This window comes from Glycine soja, chromosome 1, assembly GCF_004193775.1.
Source record: "Glycine soja cultivar W05 chromosome 1, ASM419377v2, whole genome shotgun sequence".
NCBI classification, from domain to species: Eukaryota; Viridiplantae; Streptophyta; class Magnoliopsida; order Fabales; family Fabaceae; genus Glycine; species Glycine soja.
Genome location: NC_041002.1, coordinates 33437333 through 33462925, shown reverse-complemented (window position 1 = coordinate 33462925; position 25593 = coordinate 33437333). Strand labels below are relative to the sequence as shown.

Here is a 25593-nt window from a genome sequence, read left to right as displayed (position 1 = left end):
ATAATGTTAGTCTATTTTATTTTATCTCACTGATTTAACAAAATATTTTTGTAAATTTTGACGGCCTTGTTTCGAGCCGAATATATTTTTAATAAGTTTTAATTGATAATAGTGAAGTGAATGTGAACCTTTTACCCGTGTGAATTTGGTTACCAATATTTTTTATATATTTTATTTATTTATATGTCGGGGTAGAGAGTGTCACAGTTATCTCACAGTTGGGGGTGAAACCACGTGGTGTGCTCTGAATGGCGAAGATAGGAATAATAGTACAAACAAAATTGGTTTTCACAATACTTGGACGTGGTTAATTAAACAACGCATTGGACGCTGAATATATCTTAACAAAATTATTTTCCTCTTATAAGTGAACGCATACTTACTAAAGTTGTAGAAGGTGAATAGATAATAAGCGAGCTTGTTTTCATAGTCAGTCTTGTTCACTTAATAATAACTCATTAGTCCATCTATAATTTATACTTTTGTAATCATCAAAATTGAATATATGATAGTTCGTCCAGTGGTCAATGGAGGATCCAGACCTAACAATGTCACTGGTGGTGGCACAACCGACCTGAAGATGGCGTAGTTCGCATTCACAGTGACAATTGATCTAGCTAACAAGAATGACCACATCATTTTCCCCACGCATGAGTCCAAGAGAGTGCTTCATTACACACCGTCAAACTATTTTCATGTTGCGTTGCATGTCTAGGAGCCCGCCAACTCTGTCGAACTACTTGTGTCATGCTAGGGTTTTTTTGCTTGAGGGTGCCTGATGATGTGTTTAAGAGAGCATAGGGACATTTTTGTCTCTTTAGGGTCATTTAACTTTCCTATGGGTGCAGGAAGCAACAGCCATCAACATGACCCATTGAGCCCCATTAGGTAGGACCAACAACATACTTGCTCTTTTTGGAGACTAATCCATCCCCAAAACAGTTTCGGCGAGTCTATCAAATAAAGTTGAAATTGTATATTCTATAGCACACTGTGCATTAGAATAATTCTATATTCTGTTTATAACATTTTCTTACCAGTCTTTTTACTTATTAAACATAAAAATATATTAAATATTTTATATTTTCAAGATATTAAATATATTTATTTTTATTTAGTATGTTTATAAAATATTAGGAAAATTTATTTACTTTTTATTTGGTACAATTTTTTTATAAAATGTTAGAAAAGTTTATAAGAAGATTTATAATGCTAATAATATTTTTTTCTAACACTCTTTATTATTGAAATTTACTTCAAAATTACTTCTCTCACTTTTTATTGAACGTAGAAAGCATCAAGCATCAAGTTAAATTTACAAAGTTAACTTCAATCGAACGTTATGTTTTCAATTATAATGTGAGCAGACACTTTTTTTTTTTAATTTAAAAGTAAGCTATAGTAAAATTTATTTTTAATAATAAATTTCAAAAAGAAAATATTGCTAGTATTGTTATTAGCATTCCATGTAACCATCATTCTCAATCACAACTTGATTTTCTAACTTACGTTTTCAAACTCATTTTATATTTTACCATCATCAAAACTGAACACACACATCACAGGTAGATTCCTTTCATTCTCCAAAGGATCTCAAAGACATGTAAGCTCCACTTTCATGCATCATATTCGTATGATTTTAGACCATTATTTATTCAAATGTTAGACTTTTGTGGCATCCCCCACTTAGTTCCCAGAAGTGAACCAACCCAACCCCCAAACCCACGGCTTTAACTTTACTGCTGAGCCATGTGGACAACTAGTTCCTATCTTTGCTTCCTTCATTCCTAATAATCCTTCATAGCCACCCATCAATTCCATCTTCACCAAATCCTTCAAAAATGAGCAGAGCGTCAGTGTGACCTTTTTTATTATTATTATTTTGCCACCTTTTTACTCACAACACATTCTATCTGTTCATAGCAATTAATGTTTTGAACCGTCAAGGCTCAAAGTTCAAACCCTTGTAATCATTCAAAGTCCTTGATTTTCCATATCTTGCCTCATGGCCACCAAACTCAACATGCTCCTCAAGCTCCTGCCTTTGTTGGTGTTCCTTCTGATCCCAGTTTCATCTCAGCCAAACCAGCTCTTCTATGCTGGATTCAAGGGTCTGGGAAGCAACAACATGACCCTTGATGGGGTTGCAGAAATAGAGCCAAATGGGGTACTGAAACTCACAAATGATTCAAGTAAAGTGATGGGTCATGCTTTTTATCCAACCCCTTTTCGGTTCAAGAACTCTAGTGGTGGTAAAGCTTTCTCCTTTTCTTCCTCTTTTGCTTTGGCTATTGTTCCTGAGTTTCCAAAGCTAGGAGGGCATGGCCTTGCTTTTACAATTGCTCCTTCTAAGGATCTGAAGGCTCATCCAAGCCAATATCTTGGTATTCTTGACTCAAGTAACATAGGGAACTTCTCCAACCACCTCTTTGCTGTTGAGTTTGACACAGCAAAGGATTTTGAGTTTGGGGACATTGATGACAACCATGTTGGAATTGACATCAATAGCTTGGCCTCCAATGCCTCTGCATCTGCAGGTTACTACACTGGGGATGATGATTCAAGCAAACAGAATCTCACCCTCCAAAGTAGGGTACCTATTCTAGCTTGGGTTGATTATGATGCTGCTAAAAGTGTGGTCCATGTCACGATTTCTGCATCTTCTACCAAACCCAAAAGGCCACTCTTGTCCTATCATGTGGATCTTTCACCAATCCTTAAGGAATCCATGTATGTTGGGTTCTCTGCATCAACAGGGTTGCTTGCTAGCTCCCATTACATCTTGGGATGGAGCTTCAAAATCAATGGGCCAGCTCCACCCCTTGATCTCTCTTCTCTCCCACAGCTTCCAGGGCCAAAGAAGAAACACACATCTCTGATAATTGGGGTTTCAGTCTCTGTTGTTGTTCTTGCATTGTGTGCTGTCTTATTTGGCATCTACATGTACAGAAGGTACAAGAATGCTGATGTCATAGAAGCTTGGGAGCTAGAGATTGGGCCACATAGGTACTCCTACCAAGAGCTCAAGAAAGCAACAAAAGGGTTCAAGGACAAAGAGCTGCTTGGACAAGGTGGGTTTGGGAGTGTTTACAAAGGAACATTGCCAAATTCCAATACCCAGGTTGCTGTTAAGAGAATTTCACATGACTCCAATCAAGGCCTGAGGGAATTTGTATCAGAAATAGCCAGCATAGGCCGGCTTCGCCACCGGAATTTGGTTCAGTTGCTGGGGTGGTGTCGCCGCCTGGGTGACCTCCTCCTTGTGTATGATTTCATGGAAAATGGGAGCTTAGACAAGTACTTGTTTAACGAGCCAGAAACAATCCTAAGTTGGGAGCAAAGGTTTAAGGTCATCAAGGATGTTGCTTCAGCCCTTTTGTATCTTCACGAGGGCTATGAGCAGGTGGTGATACATAGAGATGTGAAGGCTAGCAATGTGCTTCTAGACGGTGAACTCAATGGAAGACTAGGAGATTTTGGATTAGCAAGGTTGTATGAACATGGGACTAATCCAAGTACCACAAGGGTGGTGGGGACCTTGGGCTATTTGGCACCTGAGGTGCCTAGGACAGGGAAGGCCACTCCTAGCTCAGATGTTTTTGCATTTGGTGCACTTTTACTAGAGGTGGCATGTGGGCTAAGACCACTTGAGCCAAAGGCAATGCCAGAAGATATGGTTTTGGTTGATTGTGTGTGGAACAAATTCAAACAAGGGAGAATACTCAATATGGTGGACCCTAAACTAAATGGTGTTTTTAATGAAAGAGAGATGCTCATGGTGTTGAAATTGGGGCTTCTGTGTTCAAATGGTTCACCCACTGCTAGGCCTAGCATGAGACAGGTGGTGAGGTTTTTGGAAGGAGAAGTTGGTGTGCCAGATGAGTTGAGAAAGCCGGGAGAGGGAGGTTACCAGGAGGGTTTTGATGAATTCTTGCACTCACTTGAATCTTCTTCGTTTGATCAGATGAACACAGGTTCCTATGGTAGAAATAGAGACATGGATTCTAGTTTTCCATCTTTAACTGGTACATCTCTTTTTAGTCCCCATGGTAAAGGACAAACAATGTGATCATCTACATTTTACTTAGAGTTGTACTCTATGTACTTAAGATATTTGTTTATCATATCACCCCATGATGTCTCATAATAGTACACAGAAAGTTTTTGTGATGGTGAATTAAATCCCAATACAAGAAGTTCGTATTCTAATTCATCCCCCCATTGGCATCAATTTTTTGGATTCATATAATATAACCTCCCCCATCATTGTTTTTTTCAATTTTGCTTCTGTATTTTGTTGTTGTGCCTAAGAATTGATGTCACAATTAGCTTTCAAGGGTATTAGAGATACATGAGTTGTGTTAGTTAGTTAGTTAATTGAGGTTAATTAGTCTGTTAGTTAATTAGTTACATATTGGTTATAGTTTATTAGTATATAGATTCTCATTTGTATACACTTTTTCTCATTCCAATAAATACAATTTCAGATTTCTTTCAAATCATTTTCTCCTTCCATGAGCTCTGCCATGTTTCATATCAAAGGACTCCCTCAATTTCTCTAATTTTGTATAGTTGGACTTGAAATGTCTTAACTCTTAAACGTGATCCCGGATAGAGCATATTGAAGACATTTTTTTTCCTCTTAAACATTACTAACGTGTTATCTGAAGTTTTAAGAACAAAGAATCCAAACTTCTTCTTTGATGCAGCCTTCAATTATTTTTTGAGAGCTTATCTTGGAGCTGAGAGCAACAAATTTATCTTGTTCTACTCTGGTGTAACCACAACATTGTTAATTGCTGATATTTTTCATTTCAGCATCTAAACTCTGCCGAAGAATTAAAGTATTTCATTGAAAGGCGAATTTGGGCTCTTTAATTTGTTGTTAAATTGTCATCCATTACTGAAATGCATAAACTTTGTAGCCTTTTTAATATAGCAACCTTGGTCTGAACTCTGCTTTTGCTGTCTTTTCAGAAATGGTCGTTTTCTTTAGTTGTTATGAAAGAACTACTAAAAAAATAATTATGCTTTAAAATTTAAATTGAAATAAACATAAAATGCTCATGTCCTAAAATTTTTTCATTTTCTAACAATCGGTATTCAACCCAGCTCAAATTCATTCTGATAGAAACCACGCCTTTCTTTCAGAGGCAATCCTGCTGCATAACCAAGACTAGTTAAGTTGAAACAACTAAGTGTAAATTGATTTGCACACTTAGGCTTATGGTCTAATATAATTTATCCCTTTTCTTAATTTAGACATTGACTATTACATCAAATAACCGAAGTTTAATTTTTTTTAACAAATCTTACCTAAGTAGATTATGTTTAGGCCATTAAAACGGTGTATCTAGTTATTTACATACAATAAAAAAATTAATAGTATTTACCTTACTCATTATATAATAATAACCTTTCAAAAAAAACTTATATATTAATAAAATATATTTATTTTATATACAATGTAATGATAAGTTTCATATTGGTTCACTATCGTAAGTGTAAGTAGGTTTTACTGTTTTAACCGATGATGCGGTACTACATTATTTTATAAACTCAACAGTGTTAAGATTCATATTAGATGTCAAACTCATTAATGTTAACTTCAAATTTATAAGTTTATGCCTATCCTTAAAACACTAAAACAGAATTTACTTTAGAACCCATTAGAAAGTTTTTATGGAATGAAGGTCATATAAAAGCTTTCGTGTTTCATGAGAATCTCCAACCATGTGTGACCCAACTACCCAGAGGAGGGGAGATGGGAAGCACATAAAGATTAAAAGCTTAAATATATTTTTTATACATGTAAAATACTTTATTTTCATATTATTACTTAAACTACTTTTTTTTTTTGCATTTGGTACATGTAATATATTTTTTTTATTTTCATACGTTTGTTCGTCAAGTAATAGTGTGACAGGTATAATACTACATCACTCTCACGATAGTTTTAAACAAATTTAATTTATTTTTTATTATTGTTGCAAAAGTTGGCGGTTAAGTTGACACTAATCGAGTTTACTTTCTACAGCCGCTTATTTGCTCCTTGCACCCCCAATGTATAAAAATATTTGCAGCCTCACTCTTCCGACCAGTACTGCCCACAGCCTCACCAAGGGCATTGGTGGTGTTGCACCTTCTGCTGTTGGCTAATCCTCACCTTCAACTTCTACGCAAAGGAACCTGCGCAAGACCCTCACCTTCACCTTGCTCTCACACATGAAAACTCTCTTCGCACAAGCACACTCACGTAGAGTTTCACAATACTACTGTTCTAGGAGTGGCCAAAGTTCAATTCAGTTCATTTTTTGTCCCAAATTGAATTGAACTATACAAACAATTCTTAATAATTGAAATGAACTGTTCATTGGAGAAAAGCAGTTCAGTTCAATTATAGTTTTTAAATTAAATAATTAAACTAAACTATAAATAGTTTCATGTAAACAACATAAATGTAAGTTATAAAATTACTTAGTTTCAGCAGAAATGCAAGTAAAATTGCATAGTCTCACTAATCAATATACTTGGACAAAAGCTAAACTAAAAAAAAAACTAACAAGATACAGAAAGTCTAAAACAAATTTGGTCCTATTGATTAACAAAATAGGTCCTAAAATTGTTGGTGATAAGGCAATGCTCTTGGAATTGCAGTCTCTAGCTTCCTTAGACTTTTTCTGCTTGAAATTCTCATTACCCAAAATATACATGGGTTGCAGTGAACATCACCATAAAAGACAACGACATTAATGAATTTAACAAAAAAGGTAAATATAGATAGTAATTACACTCAATTAACATTCCTTCACCTAATGTTCCTTCAATTATCAAGATTAATAGTGGTGGTCAATTAAATTCCTTCATGTGGAGACAATATATCTGCAAATAGAAAAAATATTTTGATACTTTCTATAATTTATTATAAAAGCATAACAAAAATATGTAAAACATTGATATTAACTTACCTTGCTCAAATTTCTTGAGCTCTTTAAAGTCCTCATTAGTAAACATTGAAAAATGTTCCTTTCGACCAATCTTTCGTGCAAACCAATACTTCCACCATTCTAGAAGTAAGGGAACTTTGATAAGGATCAAGAATCCTCCCTTTAGCAGTGAATGGAGATTTTGATGCTACAATAGAAATGAGAATCGCTGACACCTCTCAAGCCATATTTCTAGGATAGGAAATCTGGTTGAGTTTACCTTCCACTAGTTTAAAATATCAAAATTAATTGACTTAAATGAAAGGCTCACAATCTTCATTCAGATATTTATCCAACTCAGTTTTTGCATCAATTTTATGCCCACTTGTTCGTAGATAGAAACTCATACCATGGATATCATCATCATCATCTTCATCCAATTGTACTACTTCTTGGTTAATTTGAAAGCCCTCCTCAACACCTTGGTATTGCTCATAAAGTGATTTTAAACTAGAAGACAACTGCAACTTCAATTCATCTGCCTAGTCTTCATTAAATAAGTAATTAACAAAGTGGTTAACATATTTCACCTTACACCTAGGATCAAGGACAACGACAATCAATAGCAAAATGTTGATTACATTAGGTGTTCCCTGATATTTGTCATATTCAACTCTCATTCTAGTAGCCATTGAACTTATACAAACATCATTATGATTTTCACACTTGCGGATCTTCCCACTAATTGCAAATACTTCCTCTCTCTCTCTCTCTCTCTCTCTCTCTCTCTCTCTCTCTCTCTCTCTCTCTCTCTCTCTCTCTCTCTATATATATATATATATATATATATATATATATATATATATATACATATACATATACATATATTACTACTGACCTAATAAGAACTAGAAATCCACATCATAAAACATCTTCAAAAAAGGTAGGAGTGAACAAGCTTTATTCCAATCAAATTCTGAAGGTACACCGTGCCCCCTTTGTAGATCATCAACATACTTTATGTCTTCCATTTCAAGTCTGTCAAATGTTTTTTGATACTTGATACCTGCCTCCAACATTAAGTAAGTTGAATTCCAACTAGTTTTCACGTCTAGGCAAACAATGCCCTTGTAGAGAAATTCCTCTTGTTTAGCATAACCCTTGAATTTAGCCAATCCAGATGGTAAGGATTTGATATACTTGACTGCAACACAGATTCTTAAAACATATTCTTTTACATGTTTCGGGCCATGCTTCACAATTAAGCACAAAATATGTGCACAACACCGCATATGGATATAATCCCCCTTCAAAAGTACAATACCAAAGCACGGACCTCTTTTTTAAGTATTGAATCCTAAGGTCATTAGATGAAGCATTGTCCATAGTTACACTAAAGACTTGATTCAACTTCCATTCATTCATGCATATTTCAACATTTTTTGCCATATTCTCTCCAGAATGTCTTGTGATTTGACAAAAGCTCAAAATCTTCTTTTGTGACTTCTAATTATTTTCAATGAAATGAGCAGTCAAACTCATGTAAGTTAAGTTATGGATTGATGTCCATGTATTTGTGGTAGACAAACCCTCCCACGGTGCTTTGAAATAAATTTCTTCAACTTTTCTTTCTCCTCATCAAAGAGTATAAGATTGTCACGTGTTATTATAGCACGTGATGGGGCACTAAATCATGGTTGCAACACAAATAAAAATTTGATGAATGCTTCATTCTCCACAAACTGAAATGGCAACTCAGCAATCATAAACATCTTCACAAGTTCCTTTCAGCATAACTCTCGGTCAAATTTAAAACAACTTGGTGAAGAGCAAACACCACCACCCACTTGCCCTCCTACAATTTGTGATGAGGAAGCATTTGACCTTTGCACTTTTTGTCCTTTATCTGGATTATCAACGCATCTTAATAAATGATTCTTCATAGTAGTTGGTCCACCCTTAAACTTAATTAGGGTACCACAATAATTGCATGCCACCTTATAGTCTTCATTGGAATCTTCTTTAAAAGGTCCCACACTACTGATCAATTTTTACACTTTGATGATGCTTTTGAATGACGTGGTAATGGAGCTTTAGTGGTAGAGGTATCTGAGGTATTAGCAATTGAATGTCCTCTTGTCTCCGGTAATGAAGAATCCATCTGATTTTAGCTATAAGAAAAGCAAGAATAAGGACAGAGAGAAACCAATAATAACAAACTATGCTTTTCTAAATTCTACAACATCTATCACTCAGTAAAAGTGAAGTTTATACTTGACAGCATAGTAAGCTTGCATGCCATTGTTTAAATCAAACTCAAAGACAAATCCTAGTAATATTGAACAACAAAAGAGTCTTCTACATAGAGACTAAAAGGGGTCAAGGAAAAACCATTACACTGGGAAAAAGAAGGAAGAGCAAGTTAAAAACAATAATTAGGCAAATGGTATACGCATAGGTATTAAAAATTCACACACCATACACAACAATATCTAAAACATTAGGAAAAACCCTGCTTTAGCCACAAGTCTCAAATCTAATATATAATATAGACAAATATATAATATACCATCTAACTAGCAATATATTGGTATATGATAAACTCATATATGATAACTCTCCAAAGTAATAAGTTCCTTGTTTTCCATGCTTGAACAAGAGTATCAACAGTAATTTGTCCAATGACTAAGGTATGTAAATAACAAAATTGTATCTAAGCAACCAATGACTAGCCAAGTAAGCATCTAATCTAAAAAGGAAACAATTAAAATCCAGAGAGTAATATAACCGAAGTTTCTAGGAGAAATACATTGTATCTCTACCATTATGATAAGCATCGGAGATCAAAAATAAGTCATTGAATTCGGCTGCAAGTAATAGCAATAACATATATAGTATTAGTAACTACTCATTATTAAATATAATAGCAATAGCATATATAGTATTAGTCAATAATAAAAAAGAAATATAAATGGATGGAGCTTGAAGAACACAAGCAAAGAGCAACAACACAACCATGATAGTCTTATCAGGCTCAAACCCACAACCCCACATCCTAAAAAAATACTAAATCTCATCACCCAGTGAAAGACTCTCAACACAAGTAGTCATACCGAGTTCCAAAAAACAACAAATCTCTTAGGCATTTCATCGGACACCTTCCTTGCATCCACAATCTTCTTACAACACCCATAAAAATGAATCAAATTATTAACCCATAAACTAAGTGGATGTTTGTATGAGCACAATAGTTCAATCAAAATCAAATAACCCATAAATGGATTTGGGATATAGGGTCCTACTTTCGTTAGGGTGAGTCATGAGTGTGAACCTTAAGCAGTGAAGGTTGAGTCTAAGTGAACGACAAACATTCCTCACTGCGTCGTTGAGTGAGAGTGTGTCACTGCGTTATGGAGTGAGAGTGCATCAATGTATCATACCTCACTGCCTCGTGTAATGATAGGAGCACTTGAGTTAGAAGGTTAAGTTAGCAGTTGACTATTAAGTTTTTTTTAAATTAAACTGCATTAAAATGTTTTTAATCACAATTCAGTTTTTTAAAATAGAATAAAAGATGAGTTTAGTTCAGTTTTCTTAAAAAAAAAAGTTTAGTAACTTTAAGTTAAGCTTAATTCAATTAACTACAAATTCAGTTTATAGCAGTTGTTATGAACACCCCGTTTGTTCCTTGCATCATCAACTTCTCTTTTTGATTCCCCTCTCACTGCATCCTAAGCACCTCCATTCTCACTATTCTTTACACATTTGAGGCTCAAACACTGCGATTGGTTAAAATTTGTTAAGCACCCCCATTGGGGTGCAGAAAGCAAATAAGGGAATGCGGGAAATAAAATCCATTATCGTCAACTCTAGCAACAATAATAAAAAATAAATAAAATTTGTTAAAAACTAATGATGGGATGATACTTCGTTGACATACCATCACTTAAGGGACAAACATTAATGGACAAAATGATAGGTATGAAAATCCAAAGAAATATTACATATACCACAAGCGAACAAAAATAATTTAGGTAATAATATGAAAAAAAAAATATTTTACAAATATGAAAAACATTAAGCATCATTTTTTATTTATATATTATTACATATTTCAAGATCATTGACTTTTATAATAATTATTTTAAAAGTGATATCTAAAATAATTTCTAATTAGTTAATAATGAAAAAAAATAACAATGTTTGAAAATTAAACTCTTAGTTGTTTTTTTAAGGTTAAAATCTTAATTCTAAAGTAAGAAGTTAAATAAAAGTAAATTCAAAACAAAATTTCTAATTTTTACTCGCTAATCTTTTCTTCCGTCCAGGTCCCAACCAGCAATTTGTAGAGCATAAAAACGTGACGCGGTTTAATACTTGCTTTCCAATTTAGTAATCGTTCTATTATTTTCAAACAAACAAAAAAAACAGAAAATTTGTAAAGATTGAGGTGCAAAGATTCAATTTGAAGCACCCAAAACTTCAAAAAAAAGGTAAAGACCATTCATTTTCCATTGGCGTTTTCCAAAACCCTTTTCAAGTCAAATAAGCAAGACTTCAATGAAGTATGAAATGCCTGAAAATATTCAAGTTATCTTCCACCTTCCATGGAAAGAAGACTTAAGAAAGGAGACTTTTTTTTTTATAAGGACAAAATGTCTTTTTATAAGTTGGTACTCAAACTTTAAAAAATATATAAAGTGTCTCTCCTCCCTAAAGACTTCATATCTGTTAAAATTAGACTAGATCCATACGTAGGTTTTTTTAAATTTTTAATGACCAAATTTATCAATATAACAGTGCAAAAATTTTCACTATATTGATTGAAAATATAGGTTTTGAAAACATATGTTCCCCTTAATATATATATATATATATATATATATATATATATATATATATATATATATATATATATATATATATATATAAAAGACATGAGTTGCATCATCAATACCATCATCAACAAAAAAAAAAAAATTTGTCATGGTTATCTTCCTATTTTCTCTTATCTCAAATATAAGCAACAAAAATTACTTCTTTTTTTTTTGTCTCAAATATAAGAAAATATTAGTTAATTTTGATTTATTTAATAAGACTATCTTCAAAATATCTTTCATTTAATAGGACAGAGAATTCTTTTTATATTTGATATTAATTTTCATTGAAGGGTAGTTTAAGAAAAAAAACTTAATTTATTTTAAAATAAACAATTTAATAAAATTAACTAATTTCTTAATATCCTGTCAAAAAAATTATTTTCTTAATAAGTGTGAAATCAAATTTTCTTTTTTGTTTATAATAAAGATCAGAGTAACTATAAAACTCTCTTTGGTCTTGGTTATAAGAAAAAAAAGAGACATATTTCATATTTTTTTTAAAAATAGTTAAATTTATTAAATTATGTTATTTTTAATTAAAAAATAAATATTTTTTTCCAAATTATTCTTCATTAAAATTTGATATCAAACATAAAATAAAAATCTTTGATCTTATTAATTAAAAAATATTATAGAGAAAGTCTCATTAAATAAAACATAAATAATAAAGATTTATTTATATTTAAACAAAAACTACAGAAATTTTGTTACTTATATTTCACATCAAAGACCGGAGTAATTGTTAGTATTGTTGTCACCATTCATGGACGCCACATTAATATTTGGGTGTCATCGCCCATTACGACTTTGCCAACCCCTTTTAATTTGATTGGTTAAAGCGTTGGTCACAGCACACTTTCTTGATGCACACTCACATAAAATGTTATTGTAATTGATGATGCGGCTCACCCTCCAGGCGTGATTGCTTTGAAAAGATTTCAGTTGGATACCCGCTGAGAATAATTTTTCAATATAAAACAGGAAGGAAAATAAATAAATAGATAAGTTGATGGATGGTTATGGAAGATTCCATAATTTTATGTCAGATTTGTATTAAAAATTCCATACGGCATTCAATTGAGCTGGCAAGGATTTATCCCCCTTGGCCCCTTCCCTAGTCCACATAGCATCATTCCGTGGACAATGAAATAGTCCTCAATCGTGTCTTTACTCACAAGCATGAAGTTTAAAATTTAGTCCAATGTTAGATGCTTAAGTGGATATATATCTTTCACCGGACGAGAAAAAAAGTGAGGTTAAATAGTTATTCTGGAAAATTTGAAGTGTACCTCTGTTATACCATGAGAATAAAAAAGTAGAGGGATAAAAAAAAACTGCATGATGAAGCGACATGACAGCTAGATATCCACCTTTTACTATGAAAGGAAAATAAGAAAAAAGTACGAGTAACTTATATTTCTATGAACAAACAACTAGAAATGTTTTTTAAAAAATTGTAGAAAACATAATAATGAGATTCCTAAGCTCATTTTGTCGAAAATCTTGCAGCCTCAATGATATCTTTTCACAAGCATGAAGTCCAAAATCCAATCCAAGACTAAGGAATTAATAAATCGTGATTCAAGGATCCTATTCTACTATTTAGGCTATGCAACCTTAAGATTCAAACACAAGCATCAGTAAAATAGCTCTGGTAAGGAGGTGCAAGGTTAAAATGAATTCAAACTATACCACAGAATTCGGTTCCCTTATTTGCGCACCTGAATGGTTTCCAAAAGATTCAATCACAACTAAAGTAGTTTGGTTACTGTCTTGGGCTTGGGGTGGTGCTACTAGACATATATTGTTATAACCAAGGAAAGTAGTCGCTAAATTGATAGAAAATAAGACGGCAAAGAATGACAAATTGGATAGAAAAACAAGTAAATGGTATCAATTTGGACTACCTTTAGAAATGATTTATCGTTTTTCTGAAGTTCTAATGCTCTCTCAAGTGAACCAAATAGACACAAGAAATTCTTTGTTATAAGATGCTTATAACAATAAGATCAATGACAATTATCAACATAATAGACACAAGAAATTCATTAACTAATACATTGGTTAAACTATTGAAAGAAAATTTGGATAAGATAGACCACCTATCAGCAAATGAGTTAATGAACTTGATATAGAACCATCTTTAAGCCACTGTTCCCAGTCCCCATGGTTCATATGCATTCTTCAACGCAATCAGTAAAGTGTACTGTGAATGAGTGCGCAAAATCAGTGATAGCCCTTGGTTCATATGATCCTCGTCTACATCTTCAAAGCAGCCTTTGCCATGGCCAAGGCACCATCAAAGTTTTGGTTTCCACCAATAAATCCGCTGATATGCACAAAAACACATCCAGGAATGCCAGACTTCTTTGACAATTCTTCATCCCTTAACCCCCGCCACTGTGAGGGTAGAGCCTTTCGGCTCTGAAAACTGTCAGGAGATACTGCAACTGCCTGCACTCGCCAATGCTTGCTTCTTTCATCCTGTAAATGACATTAAGCAAGGTGATGTAGAAAAATCAGTTAAAAAAACCTAGACCAGAGATACATTGGTCAAACAACCTTGCTAAGGCAGTTAGCCAATTCTGGTCATGGTGATATAGGGACTCAAGTATTTTATTAGAAGAAAATTTTTCAAGTCAATTCAGCAGAATCTCTATTAAAAAAAAAAAATCCAACATATTGGTATTATAAGAATGTCCAAACCTCTCACCCAAATAGGGTACATTGAAGGCCTTATTACAGGTTTTCACAGTTTAACAAAAACTAAATTTGACCCACTTTACATGGAATAACATCCTGGCACAATGGTAAAGTTGCGTCTTGATGACAAGTTGGTTATGAGTTCAAATCCGGAAACAACCTCTTTGCATATACAAGGGTAAGGCTGTGTATAATGACCCTCTCCCATACCTTTGGATAGCGGGGAACATTTTAGCACTGGGGTACATTAGCTTTACATGGAACAACATTCCAATATTTTCCAAGGCTAGGATCCACAAGCCTTAGTAAGGATTTTTAATGCCACTTACAGATAACCAATCAAGGAAATTGTTATTCCATGGAGTGGAGTGTGATGCCGCAGGGAGAGGTATTGGCACGGTTTTGATGCAAAAAAGACAACCAATTGCTTATTCCCACAAGGCTCTATAAGAAGGGAACCTTGCCAAGTCCATTTATGAAAAAGAACTAATGGCTTTGGTTCTCTCAATTCAGCATTCGTGACACTATATGCTGGACAAACCATTTGTAGTGTTCATTGATCATCATAGCTTAAAACATTTCTTACAGCAGCGTATTACTTCTGATAAAAAATGTTGGTCAGCTACACTGTTTGGGTATTTGAGGTCAAATACAAGCCAGGGTTGCAGAACAAAGCTGCAGATGCTTTATCAAGGTGTCAAGATGAAGGGGAATTCAGATCCCTCATTTTGTACCCTATGTGGATGGATGGAGCAGTTCTAAACCTAGAAGAATAAGATTCTGATTTGCCGGGAATTGTATCAGAATTGGGCAATAACCTAGATCCCAGGTCTGAATTCACTGTTCAGCAAGGGTTTTTCTGTATAAAGTGCATGTAGTGCTTTCTAGGTCTTCCCCCTCCATTCCATTGTTGCTCAAGGCAGTACTTTTGCAAACTCTTCCTATTCCAAATGTAATGTGGGAGGATGTTTTTTCTGGTTTTCATAATGGGGCTTCCTGGGTCAAAAGTGTGACAAGCTATGTTGGTTATGGTGGACATACTGTCAAAGTCTAGCCATTTTGTGTTACCCAAACATCCCTATACAGCAAGATCATTGACTGAATTATCCACAAAGGCATCCATCTTCATGGAGTTTCCAGGTCTATCATTAGTGACCAAGACCCATTGTTTGAGTAAACTTTGAAAGGAGATTTTCAGTTGCAGGGAACTCAACTCAATATGAGCTCATCTTATCATCCAGAAACGGATGGGCAAACAGAGGTAGTTAATAGATGATGTTTAGAGAGCTTATTTACATTGCTTTGCATCAGAACAGCAAAAAAAATTAGGCTAACTGGGTTCATTGCGCCAAGTTTTGGAACAACACGACTTTTCACTTATCAACTGGTCGAACCCCTTTTGAGGTCATGTATAGGAGGCAGCCACTGAATTTGACCAGGTTACTCAGTAATGAGACCAAGGTAGCTGCTGTAGCACTTTAATTGAGCGAAAGAGATCTAGCCCTCACACAACTCTAATTTTATTTTGCCAAGGCTCAGGCACAAATAAAAACTGAATTATGGAGTCAGTGGCTAAGAGAATCAACCAGCAGCTGGCTGCCTGTTTCTATGGACCTTTGCTAAGCTGGGGGAAGTTGCATATAAGCTCCAATTACCAGAACAGTCAAGTATTCATCCGGTTTTCCATATTTCCCATTGGAGATTTTCAGGTGCACAGTGAGCTGCCACAAAAGTTGGAGGTTCAAACTGGTTCTGTGTACCAGTCTTAGGCCAGAGAACTATCACAAGGGAAGGGAATATAGGGCAGCAGAGTTTGATCAAGTTGAAGGGAAGTCCGATCAATGATGTGACTTCAGAAGATGATGATGCCTTCATAATTCAGCCTTGAGGACAAGGCTGATTCTATGGAATTGGGACCATGAGGAAGAATTGGACGAGTTGGTACTAATAGAAAGACCGGAGCTATTAGAGAGAGGGTTGGAGTAGCGCCTATTGTAGAGAAGATGGTGGAAAATAGACTTAGGTGGTTTGGACATGTAGAGAGAAGACCGGTAGACTCTGTAGTGAGGAGAGTAGACCAGATGGAGAGAAGGCAAACAATTCGAGGCAGAGGAAGACCCAAAAAGACTATAAGAGAGGTTATCCAGAAGGATCTCGAACTTAATGATTTGGATAGAAGTATGGTACTTGATAGAACATTATGACGGAAGTTGATCCATGTAGCCGACCCCACCTAGTGGGATAAGGCATTGTTGTTGTTGTTGTGGTACTAATAGAAAGAATAAGCCCAAGGCTTGGCAGGTTTACCATAAGAAATGTTTTAAGAAAAATAGAGGCTGAGTTGGCAGGGGAGGGAGAGAAATGACATGTAAGAGGGTTAGTTAGTTTTATAAGAAATAAAGAGAGAAGGGATCATAATGGAATTCTGTCAGAAGAGAGGGATCACCATTCATCGACATGACACAATGTGGCCAGCCCCAAAAACATTATAGAAAGACAGTGGGTAGCAGGATGACAGCTTTACTGAAGAATATAGATACAAGATTCATAATATATACCATTCAAATTCAGATGCTAAAATAAAAATATATCCAGAACTAAAGACATGTAATGATCTAATTCTGAACACAATGATCCTCAATCCAACATACAATTAACAAGTCAATAACAAAACTAATGCCGTTGTGGTCAAGTGGATGATGCCATAGCTGCCAAGAAAAATGTGAACATGTTAAATGGGGGGAAAACAGAAAGATTTGTGAACAAAGACCAAAGGAGTTGGAAATAAAAACAAAAAATAAATAAAATAAACATAAGTGGCCAATTAAGAGAACACAGATAACTGTGAAGAAAGAACACAACAGAGGAAAAAAGAAACAAAAAGAGAACATAGACCTCTATACAAGAACAAAAAGAGAACCAGAGTCTAAAGCTGTGTCATGATCATGAACAGAGGGATGGCCAGAAATGACACCAGAGAACTATGAGTTGGCACAAAACAATGCCAGAAGGCTGTGGTTATCGGTTTCAAACAAAACACAGATCATCCTTAATGTTTTCAGGCCCTGCCACTACAGTGCCTGACTGATAACTATGCCTTATCCTAATCCTAATTTTAAAAATAAAAAATTGTTGCATTCTGTAAATTTGCCTAGAAACTGTAACCATGCAGCCTAAAATGACAGCATTATCCTGATAACTAATTATTTCTATCCATTCTAAATTATTATTACTGAATTAGTATTAGATAAGTTGTTAACTTGCAGTAATGTCTCAAAATCTGGGCTTTAGAGTTAAAACAAGGCAGTCCCTCAACTGAACCCAAACATATGGCTAGAGGTTTAAACGTAGCCCATTTTTTAATTATTCTGAACTTTTTGTTGAAATTCTGCAGCCAACCAAGTATGTTAATGACATGAGATGAGATTATGAGCTCTATTGGACCAAAACAAGGCCAATAAAAGCATAACTTAATTTACCAGTCATTGTAAAAGGCAAACAATCATCTGAAATTTTTAGTGAGACTCTTTGAGGACTAAAAGCATAGAATGGAACCTAGAGAAAATGAAAATAAATGCATACCTGATATAGAACATATTTGACAGCAGGGTCATTTTTCAACTCTCCCTCAAGCTCAAATAAGTGAAGCTTCCACTGCAGAAAACAAAACCAAGTTAATAAGTTTTAACAATACTATGCTAATAGTACCATGTAGCTAATACCCAGGGAGAATAAATAAATAGAGGAATTGAGTATAAGGATGAAATTTTTCAGAAGACACATGCTATATAACTGAACATTGGCCCAGAGATGACCATTCTAGACCATAAGCAGCAGGCTGCTGATGGTTTTTTATACTGCCTACAATATTAGTTTTAACAGGAAAGTAGGCAAAAATAATCAGCTCAACATACTAACACAGCTGTTACACAGCTAAAAGATCACACTGCCAGGAATTTGTTTTGCTCCCAACACTAGTGTTGTTAGGGTGCAAATCACACGGCGCTCGATTAAAGTCATAGAACTCTGCTAAGGAGTAGAAAGCAAATGCGGCCAGCCACAGGAACTAAAAATCACCAGCTCATAGGTAATTTATTTGATAAAAAGAGACTTTTGGAGGGAAAGTAGTTGTAGAGGCAAATATAAGAGTGTAACAGAGAGGAGGGTAATCAGTTTTGATCATTTTGTGGATTAGTTAGGCAGAGAGTGAGGGCTCTACAATTCCCTCATCTGAAGGAATTCCTCTGTGTACCTTCCCAATTTCTAGGCTTTCTAGCACCTTGCTAGGACTCCCAATTCAAATACACCATATATTCTCTTATCTGGTGCCTAATAGATATCCTGTTTCAACTAATTATATCTAGTTCAAATGTTAATTGTATGATAATGATATAAGAAAATTAGAGCTTTTTTTAATCAATAAATGTTGAAGTCTTGAAGATGTTAGTCTAAATACACATTCAATCATCAAATCATGATTTCAAGATTAACTTAATAAATAAATAGAATAAGAAATTTTGTTTCTGTGAAGTGCACATTAGTTAATGTTAGAATGAAAATTTGTATGAAAAATGCTCTAGCATATTTTTCAGCATGTTCACGATTGTTGTCAAGTGTCAACATACATGTTCAAGCTTCAAATCACGATTTCTTAATATATGACAATTGAATAGAAATAAGTTGAATTAATCAAATTCCAATATTATACAAAATGTTGGAAGATGGAGACGAGAATTTTCAACTCACAGGACAAAATTTAGTCAAAACTAGAATTTCTCCACTAGGATCAACAGTATGTCTAGCCGCTAGGGTCTCCATTACAATTGACCTTGCTGGTAACCATGAATTGACATGAAATCGAACACTCTGCAAATGAGGAGGGAGCTATCTCAAACAACAAAGCAAAAGGTAAAACAGGCAAGATAAAATTCAAAACCACTTATTCATGTTAAAGTTCAACAAGAAAGTACACAAGTGAAGACTTACATCCAGAAACTCACTGCCAGCAAGAGCCATTGCACGTTGAAAGGCCTCATTTTCTTTCTCAGGTGACTGATCAGGATCTGTCCAATCCAAATTTAGCCTTCCTACTCTTGAGGATAAATGAGTATTATTCACGTATCTTGGAGGCTGGTCTGTATCATACTGATTGATCCCATTGTCTATAGCATCAATTGCCTGATATAATTAAACAATAACACTATTATCATAAACTTATACGATTAGAAACATGTTTTGTTTCACTTTACAATATGACTAACAAACCCTAAATGCACCATTAATCTCATAAGTCATTCTGCAGGCATTTTTCAAATTTACCCAAGAACATGTGATTCATAGTTGTGTCCCAAACACAAGACAACCGATGTTTTCTTTCAACCAAGCCATTCAGCAATGAATATCAAATAGCGAAGGACAAATCCACAGTATGAATGCACAATAGCCAGACATGTGCCTCTGCACCAAAGAAACAAAACTTGTAGCAGGATTCCTGGAAGTCGATAAGACATTGGACCACCCACAGACCAATTATTTGGAAAGAATATTCTAGGAAACTTAGGACCTAGTTTCAATAATTGCTGCACTCGTAATGTACGCAAACATAAATGGTTCAATGTGTTTATCTATTCCCTCTTTCCATTCTGTTCCACTGGTTTTCTCGGGTACCAAACATAGTGATAAAGTTGGTTGCTATACATAGAGACAGAGAATGTAAAGGGAGTTGGTTCTTGAGTTTTGGAGAGAGACCAGGTTCAAATCCCTGGAGATTTCTGTTCTAAGCTTCCTATTTCTCTGCACTATTGAGTTTCCTTAATCTAGAGGATGAGTCAGTTCAATAGTTTTTTTCCCCATCTGTTAGTTCCTATTCTATGAAAAAGTATCTATCAGAATGTTTTGGTACTCCCATCATCTACTTTCTGGGTAAACTCTCCTAAATCTCCTTAACCCAGATTTTACTTAAAATGAAGAACATAATAATTAAAATGAATCAGTACATGGAAAAGAATTAAACCAAGCAAGATCGTACAAAATATAGATGGAGACAGGAAGAAAAGAAAAAAAATTCAAAATTTACTACCTCCATGAAGCTCTTGTAAACAGCCAAATATATGTGATGCACATCTCGGTGTTCCTCATCTACCTCAAGTTCTTTGGCTATAATCTCCTTTCCAAAATGCTACAGGCAGAAAGCAGAAGTTAAATATAATTACCAAGGTATATATTCTCATTTAGAGTAAAATTCTCCACAAACATTTGGTGATTGTACTGAAATAGAGTTATTCACCACTATGTAAATGAAGTAAATGACATAAACAAGAAGTCATAAAACCATAACCAAAATTGTGGTTTAGATGATAATTTTACCTTATAAACAAGACCAGCACTACTCAATTTAGTGGAAAAACCATGCCCAAAAACTTCTTCAAATCCCTTTTGATGATGATCATACCGATCTCGGGCAGGGTCATACACTCCCCCAACATCGAGAACAGCATCGAGAACCTCCAACACCTAGAGATCAACAATTTAAGTTAAACAAAAACTTGAAACAGATATTCAGACACAAACTTCCAGTCCATTCATTTGCTAAAGTCTAACACATAGGGAAACCAAAAACCAACACTAGCAACAAGATAAAAACTCCATGCATCTCTCCTACTAAATTTCCTGTGCCCCTCCCACTTTTGCTTCAGTAGCTACAATTGAATATTAAGAAAACTCCACAAACAAACCAATACACCAGCAACTTGATAAGCATCAGCCTTGTCCACATTTTCTAAGCAACCAAACACTGAAACACGCACAGAATCATAAAAGTGACTACTGTCTACAATTATTGTTTTGGGTCCTTGACAACATTTTAGCATCAAAAAACTTTCCAAACAAATCAATAACTCACTGGACCACTCATAAGTCATTAAACTTCCAGAAATAAAAAACACAATCAGCAACCAAAGAAAAAATGTCATGCTTTCTCAGCAACCAAATAAAGAAAAAGGGACACACTATCATCATCAACCAAAAAAAAATCATGTTTTTCTCATCAACCAAACTCCCCAAGATAAAGAATCAAACTTTCTATTACAAAACTTAGTTTTGACCCTCGTTGCACGGCCATTGCACACAAAAAAATAATTAAAAAATCACATTTTCTCAGCAACAAAAAAAGAAAAAAGAAAACGCATTTTCTCACAAAGGGTTTGTTTGGTTGGGGGGGAACAGAGAAGAAATTGTGTGAGACCCACACCTCCTAACACTCTACTTCAACTAAAAATTTCTCTTCTATTTTCATCCTCTCTATTTCCATCCTCTAAACCAAAAACATCAAGCTATCAGCCAAAACACATTTTGCGTCTGGGTGGCACAGGCAAGTTCCCTCCCCCACTCATGAGGTTTCGGAGAAGCAATGCGGGGAGCAGAAGCAGAAGGTCCACTTCAGGTCAAGCCCAATGTTCGTCAGGAAAAAGAAAAACAGCACCACCATCAAAACCCAAATCCCAGGAACCCTCTTCCCCCAAGGGCACGTGCACAGGGCAAGTGCGAGTTAAACGCGGTTCCAACAAGGCCAACACCAAACGCAACTCAACCCAACTGGCCCTTCTTCCACCGAAAGCCCACCAAGCTCAAACAAGAGTCCAAGTTCAATTTCCACACCGGGACGAAAAATCCGAATCAGTGTTCCAAGAGAGAGTAAATGGGGATAAGGATAGTGATTTTGCTTCCAATTCCAGCACTCCCCCGAGAAACAATTCTGAATTATTATCTAACATCAAACCAAACATGCAAAATTTATCCAAAATCAATTCTGAATCCAGAATCAAATCTCAAACGTGAAACTAAACACGCACTTAGTGTTCCAAGAAACGGAATTTCCAAACACGCAACACACTTCCGAGGAACCCCAAACTTTTCTCATCAACCGACGAAAAAAAAGAATCCCTTTTTCTCATTAACCAAACCCCAAAAAATACCATATTTTCTCGAAGAACCAAACAAAAAAAATAACATTCGGCGACCAAGCCATAAATAAATAAATAAAAAGGAAAACAGTGAGATTGAAAAGGAGAACCGAACCTGAGGGTCTCGGGAGCGAACGATTTCGGCGCTGTTGAATTTGTTCGTGAGGCGAATCATGAAGCAGCCGAGGGCCTCGTCGCAATGAAAGCTTCCGTTGTGCGTGCCCACGCGCTTGAGAGGCGCGTGAACAGGAGACACGGAAGAAGAAAAGGAGAGTGAAGCTTGGTTTGCCATCAGAAGAAGCGGAAGAGAAGTAGTGTGTCTGTGGAATTGGAATTTGATGAATGGTTTTGTTGCCGCAGCAACCCACATACCACTCTACTTTTTTCCCTCACTTTCTTAACCCCGACCAAAACCCTGCCCTATTAATTTTATAGGGTTTAACCAACGTGGGAGCAAGGTTTTTTTTTTCTTCTGCTTTGAATTTTACTAGAATGTACTAACCACGTCATGCAAGGATAAAAAATTTTTTATTGAATATTTTTATAGATATTTTAAATATATAAAAAAATTCTTAAAATTTGTAATAGAAATTACTTATTATAAAAAATTAATTTATTTTTCCCATAAATTGTGAAACATGACTTTTTTAGTTATTAATTGTTATTTTCCTTTATAGATAGTTGATTAGATGTATCGTAGAATATGATTTTTAAAATGTAATAAATGATTAAAATAAATATTAATTATATATTGTTAGATAGGGTAATAATTTAAATAATTACTGTTAAATTATATTTCAATCAATCTAGAGTAAAAATTCTTATTTAAAATTAAAAAATTGAAACAAAATATTTTATGAAATGAATTTTTTATCTAAATTCAAGAGACGAATGCAATGCCTTGACGTATATGTTACTTCTAAATTTAATATTTTGAATTTTTACATAAGGAATTTGTAAACATTTGAATTAACAAGGTAAATAGTTAAATTTATCCCAAAGTGTGTCACATGATAAATTGATTCTTGAAAGATAAAAAAATTAAAATTAGTCATATGAATAATTTAATGACAAATCGGTTGTCGAAAAATATAATATATTATCAAATTAGTTCTTGAATATTATAATTTAATAATAAAATAGTTTTACAAATTTAACAACAAGATTCATTTGTTCACTTTTTGTACATTCAAGAACTAAATTTGTATATTTTTTATTTTTTAAGGATCAATTTATCACTATTTTACATTTTGAGAGACAAATTTCGCTATTTATCCCATTAATAATTATGAATTTATTTTTATATATTTCATGTCTCTTTAATTACTAATCAATATCATACTAATTGTAGTAAACCAACATGTGGTTGATGAGTTTGGTCCTCTTAAACAAAATATTAAATTCAAATTTTGTGAATTTAAAAAATGTGATTAGGAGGAGAGACCAACTAAAGATGGTTTGTTAGCTTTTTGACTTTGATTAGTTGTTAGCAAAGCTAAAAAATATTATACATAAATGCCAATGACAAAAAAATATTAATTGTACTCAAATAACTATTGATATTTTATCCAAATATTGCAACATAAAATTATAACCACCATGCTATGTATAGGGTAGCATCCATGCTTCAGGGGATCTAATCAAGAATGGAACAAAAAGAGACTTGGTAATGACCAAATGGTAAATGTTTGCCCTCAACCTTGGATCCCACATGTTCAAAATCTTCATGTTTCTCCACCCCCACCAAATGGCTTGGAAAATCTCAATGTTAGCTCCCTTATTAATCACGAGAAGGCTACTTGGCGAATGGAGATTATTGATCAGCTTCGCAACGAAGAAGACAAATTGGACATCCAATCAACTCCTTTGTTGAACACTACATCAAATGACGAATTAATATGACACTTCAGCAAGCATGGCAATTACACAATGAAGGCAGCTTATAATCACCTATGGATTCTATTAACAATAATCAGTTGTTGGATGACAATCATGTAAAAAAAGAAAACAAAGAGCCATTGGAAACAAATCCCTATGATTGTGCTACTGATTATGGAAAGCTGCTGGAAGACTAATCTACTTTAAGTGGCACAAATCAATCTGTCAAATAAACCAAATTGCAGCTAACCATATTTAGAAAACTTATTCTATATTTAGAACTTCCTAATCTGCAATCAATTCACATTTAATTACTTTATGCATAATCATTGTACACTATGCTATATAATTATCCCTTGACTCTCTTGTATTGAAGCTGAGTGTTCACGTTTCAAAAAGGTTATACAATTTATCGGTTTTCTTCTTGGTATCTAGAGCCTTTGTGAACACCTTGCTACACCATGACTTCCTTCTCTCTAAATATTGGCAATTTCATCATTCTTAGACTCACCCCTACAAACTACCCACTATGGCGTGAACAAGCCTTAACATTAGCAGAAAGTCAAGACTTGGTTGGTCACCTTACGAATGATGATCCAGCCTCCCCCCCCCCCCCAATACACCACACCAAATTCCAATGACACAACAACCATAGAAAATTTTTGTTCCAAAATTAACTAACGAATTCATTGCTTGGTGCAAGACAGATCGTCTTCTTTGAGGGTGGACAATTGGAACACTCTTTGAGGAAGCACTTGGACTCGTTGTTGGCTTAGACACTACCCATGCTGTTTGGATTGCACTTAAAGATTCATATGTGTAAGACTCGCAAGAACGTGAATTCACACATCATCAACAGATCACATACCTCCGCAAGGAAGATGATCAAAGTATTGGTGAACACATCCGCACTTTCAAAGGTTTATGCGACAACCTTGCTGCAATTGGGAAACCTGTCCCAGACAAAGAGAAAGTTTTCTATCTCCCCACAAGCCTCAGGCACGAGTATGAAACATTCACAACAACCACGCTAAAACCTCCAAGGTCATCATACTCTGAGTTAATCTCACAACTCCAAAGCCATGATCAACATCGCAATTGGTTCTCCAATCATTCCAATACGCACAACTCTTTCACTCTTCAAGTGGTTTTCTATGGCAAACAACAACGATCTCGTCAGTTTTCCTCTCAACATTAAAGGAATTCTCAAACCTTCATGTCAACTAGGAAAGGATTCCAGGCTCA

The 25593-nt window shown here is 34.7% G+C and overlaps 2 protein-coding genes across 2 annotated transcripts; one reads left to right on the top strand and one right to left on the bottom strand.

Moving 5' to 3' along the window:
• The first annotated feature begins 1558 nt into the window (after nt 1–1558).
• Nucleotides 1559–4213, top strand: LOC114414955 (L-type lectin-domain containing receptor kinase S.4-like). Its single transcript, XM_028379416.1, has one exon. The coding sequence runs from the start codon at nt 2006–2008 to the stop codon at nt 4067–4069; it is 2064 nt and encodes a 687-aa protein (XP_028235217.1). The 5' UTR covers nt 1559–2005; the 3' UTR covers nt 4070–4213.
• A 9465-nt stretch (nt 4214–13678) lies between these two features.
• LOC114414945 (UPF0160 protein-like) lies at nt 13679–22889 on the bottom strand. Its single transcript, XM_028379404.1, has 7 exons — nt 22586–22889; nt 20876–21022; nt 20589–20687; nt 19496–19687; nt 19256–19375; nt 18092–18163; nt 13679–14290 (listed from the first exon to the last, which is right to left on the bottom strand). Exons 1-7 carry the CDS (start codon nt 22838–22840, stop codon nt 14066–14068), a joined length of 1110 nt encoding a protein of 369 aa, XP_028235205.1. The 5' UTR covers nt 22841–22889; the 3' UTR covers nt 13679–14065.
• Between the last annotated feature and the right edge of the window lie 2704 nt (nt 22890–25593).

Bases quoted from the DNA above. Each gene is read 5' to 3' on its own strand.
- LOC114414955 (XM_028379416.1), top strand. From the start codon at position 2,006: ATGGCCACCAAACTCAACATGCTCCTCAAGCTCCTGCCTTTGTTGGTG.
- LOC114414945 (XM_028379404.1), bottom strand. From the start codon at position 22,840: ATGTGGGTTGCTGCGGCAACAAAACCATTCATCAAATTCCAATTCCAC. The intron at 20,688-20,875 runs GTAAAATTATCA...TTCTGCCTGTAG, and splicing joins GTGCTGGTCTTGTTTATAAG to CATTTTGGAAAGGAGATTAT. The intron at 18,164-19,255 runs GTGAGTTGAAAA...TGTTTTCTGCAG, and splicing joins TTTTGACTAAATTTTGTCCT to TGGAAGCTTCACTTATTTGA.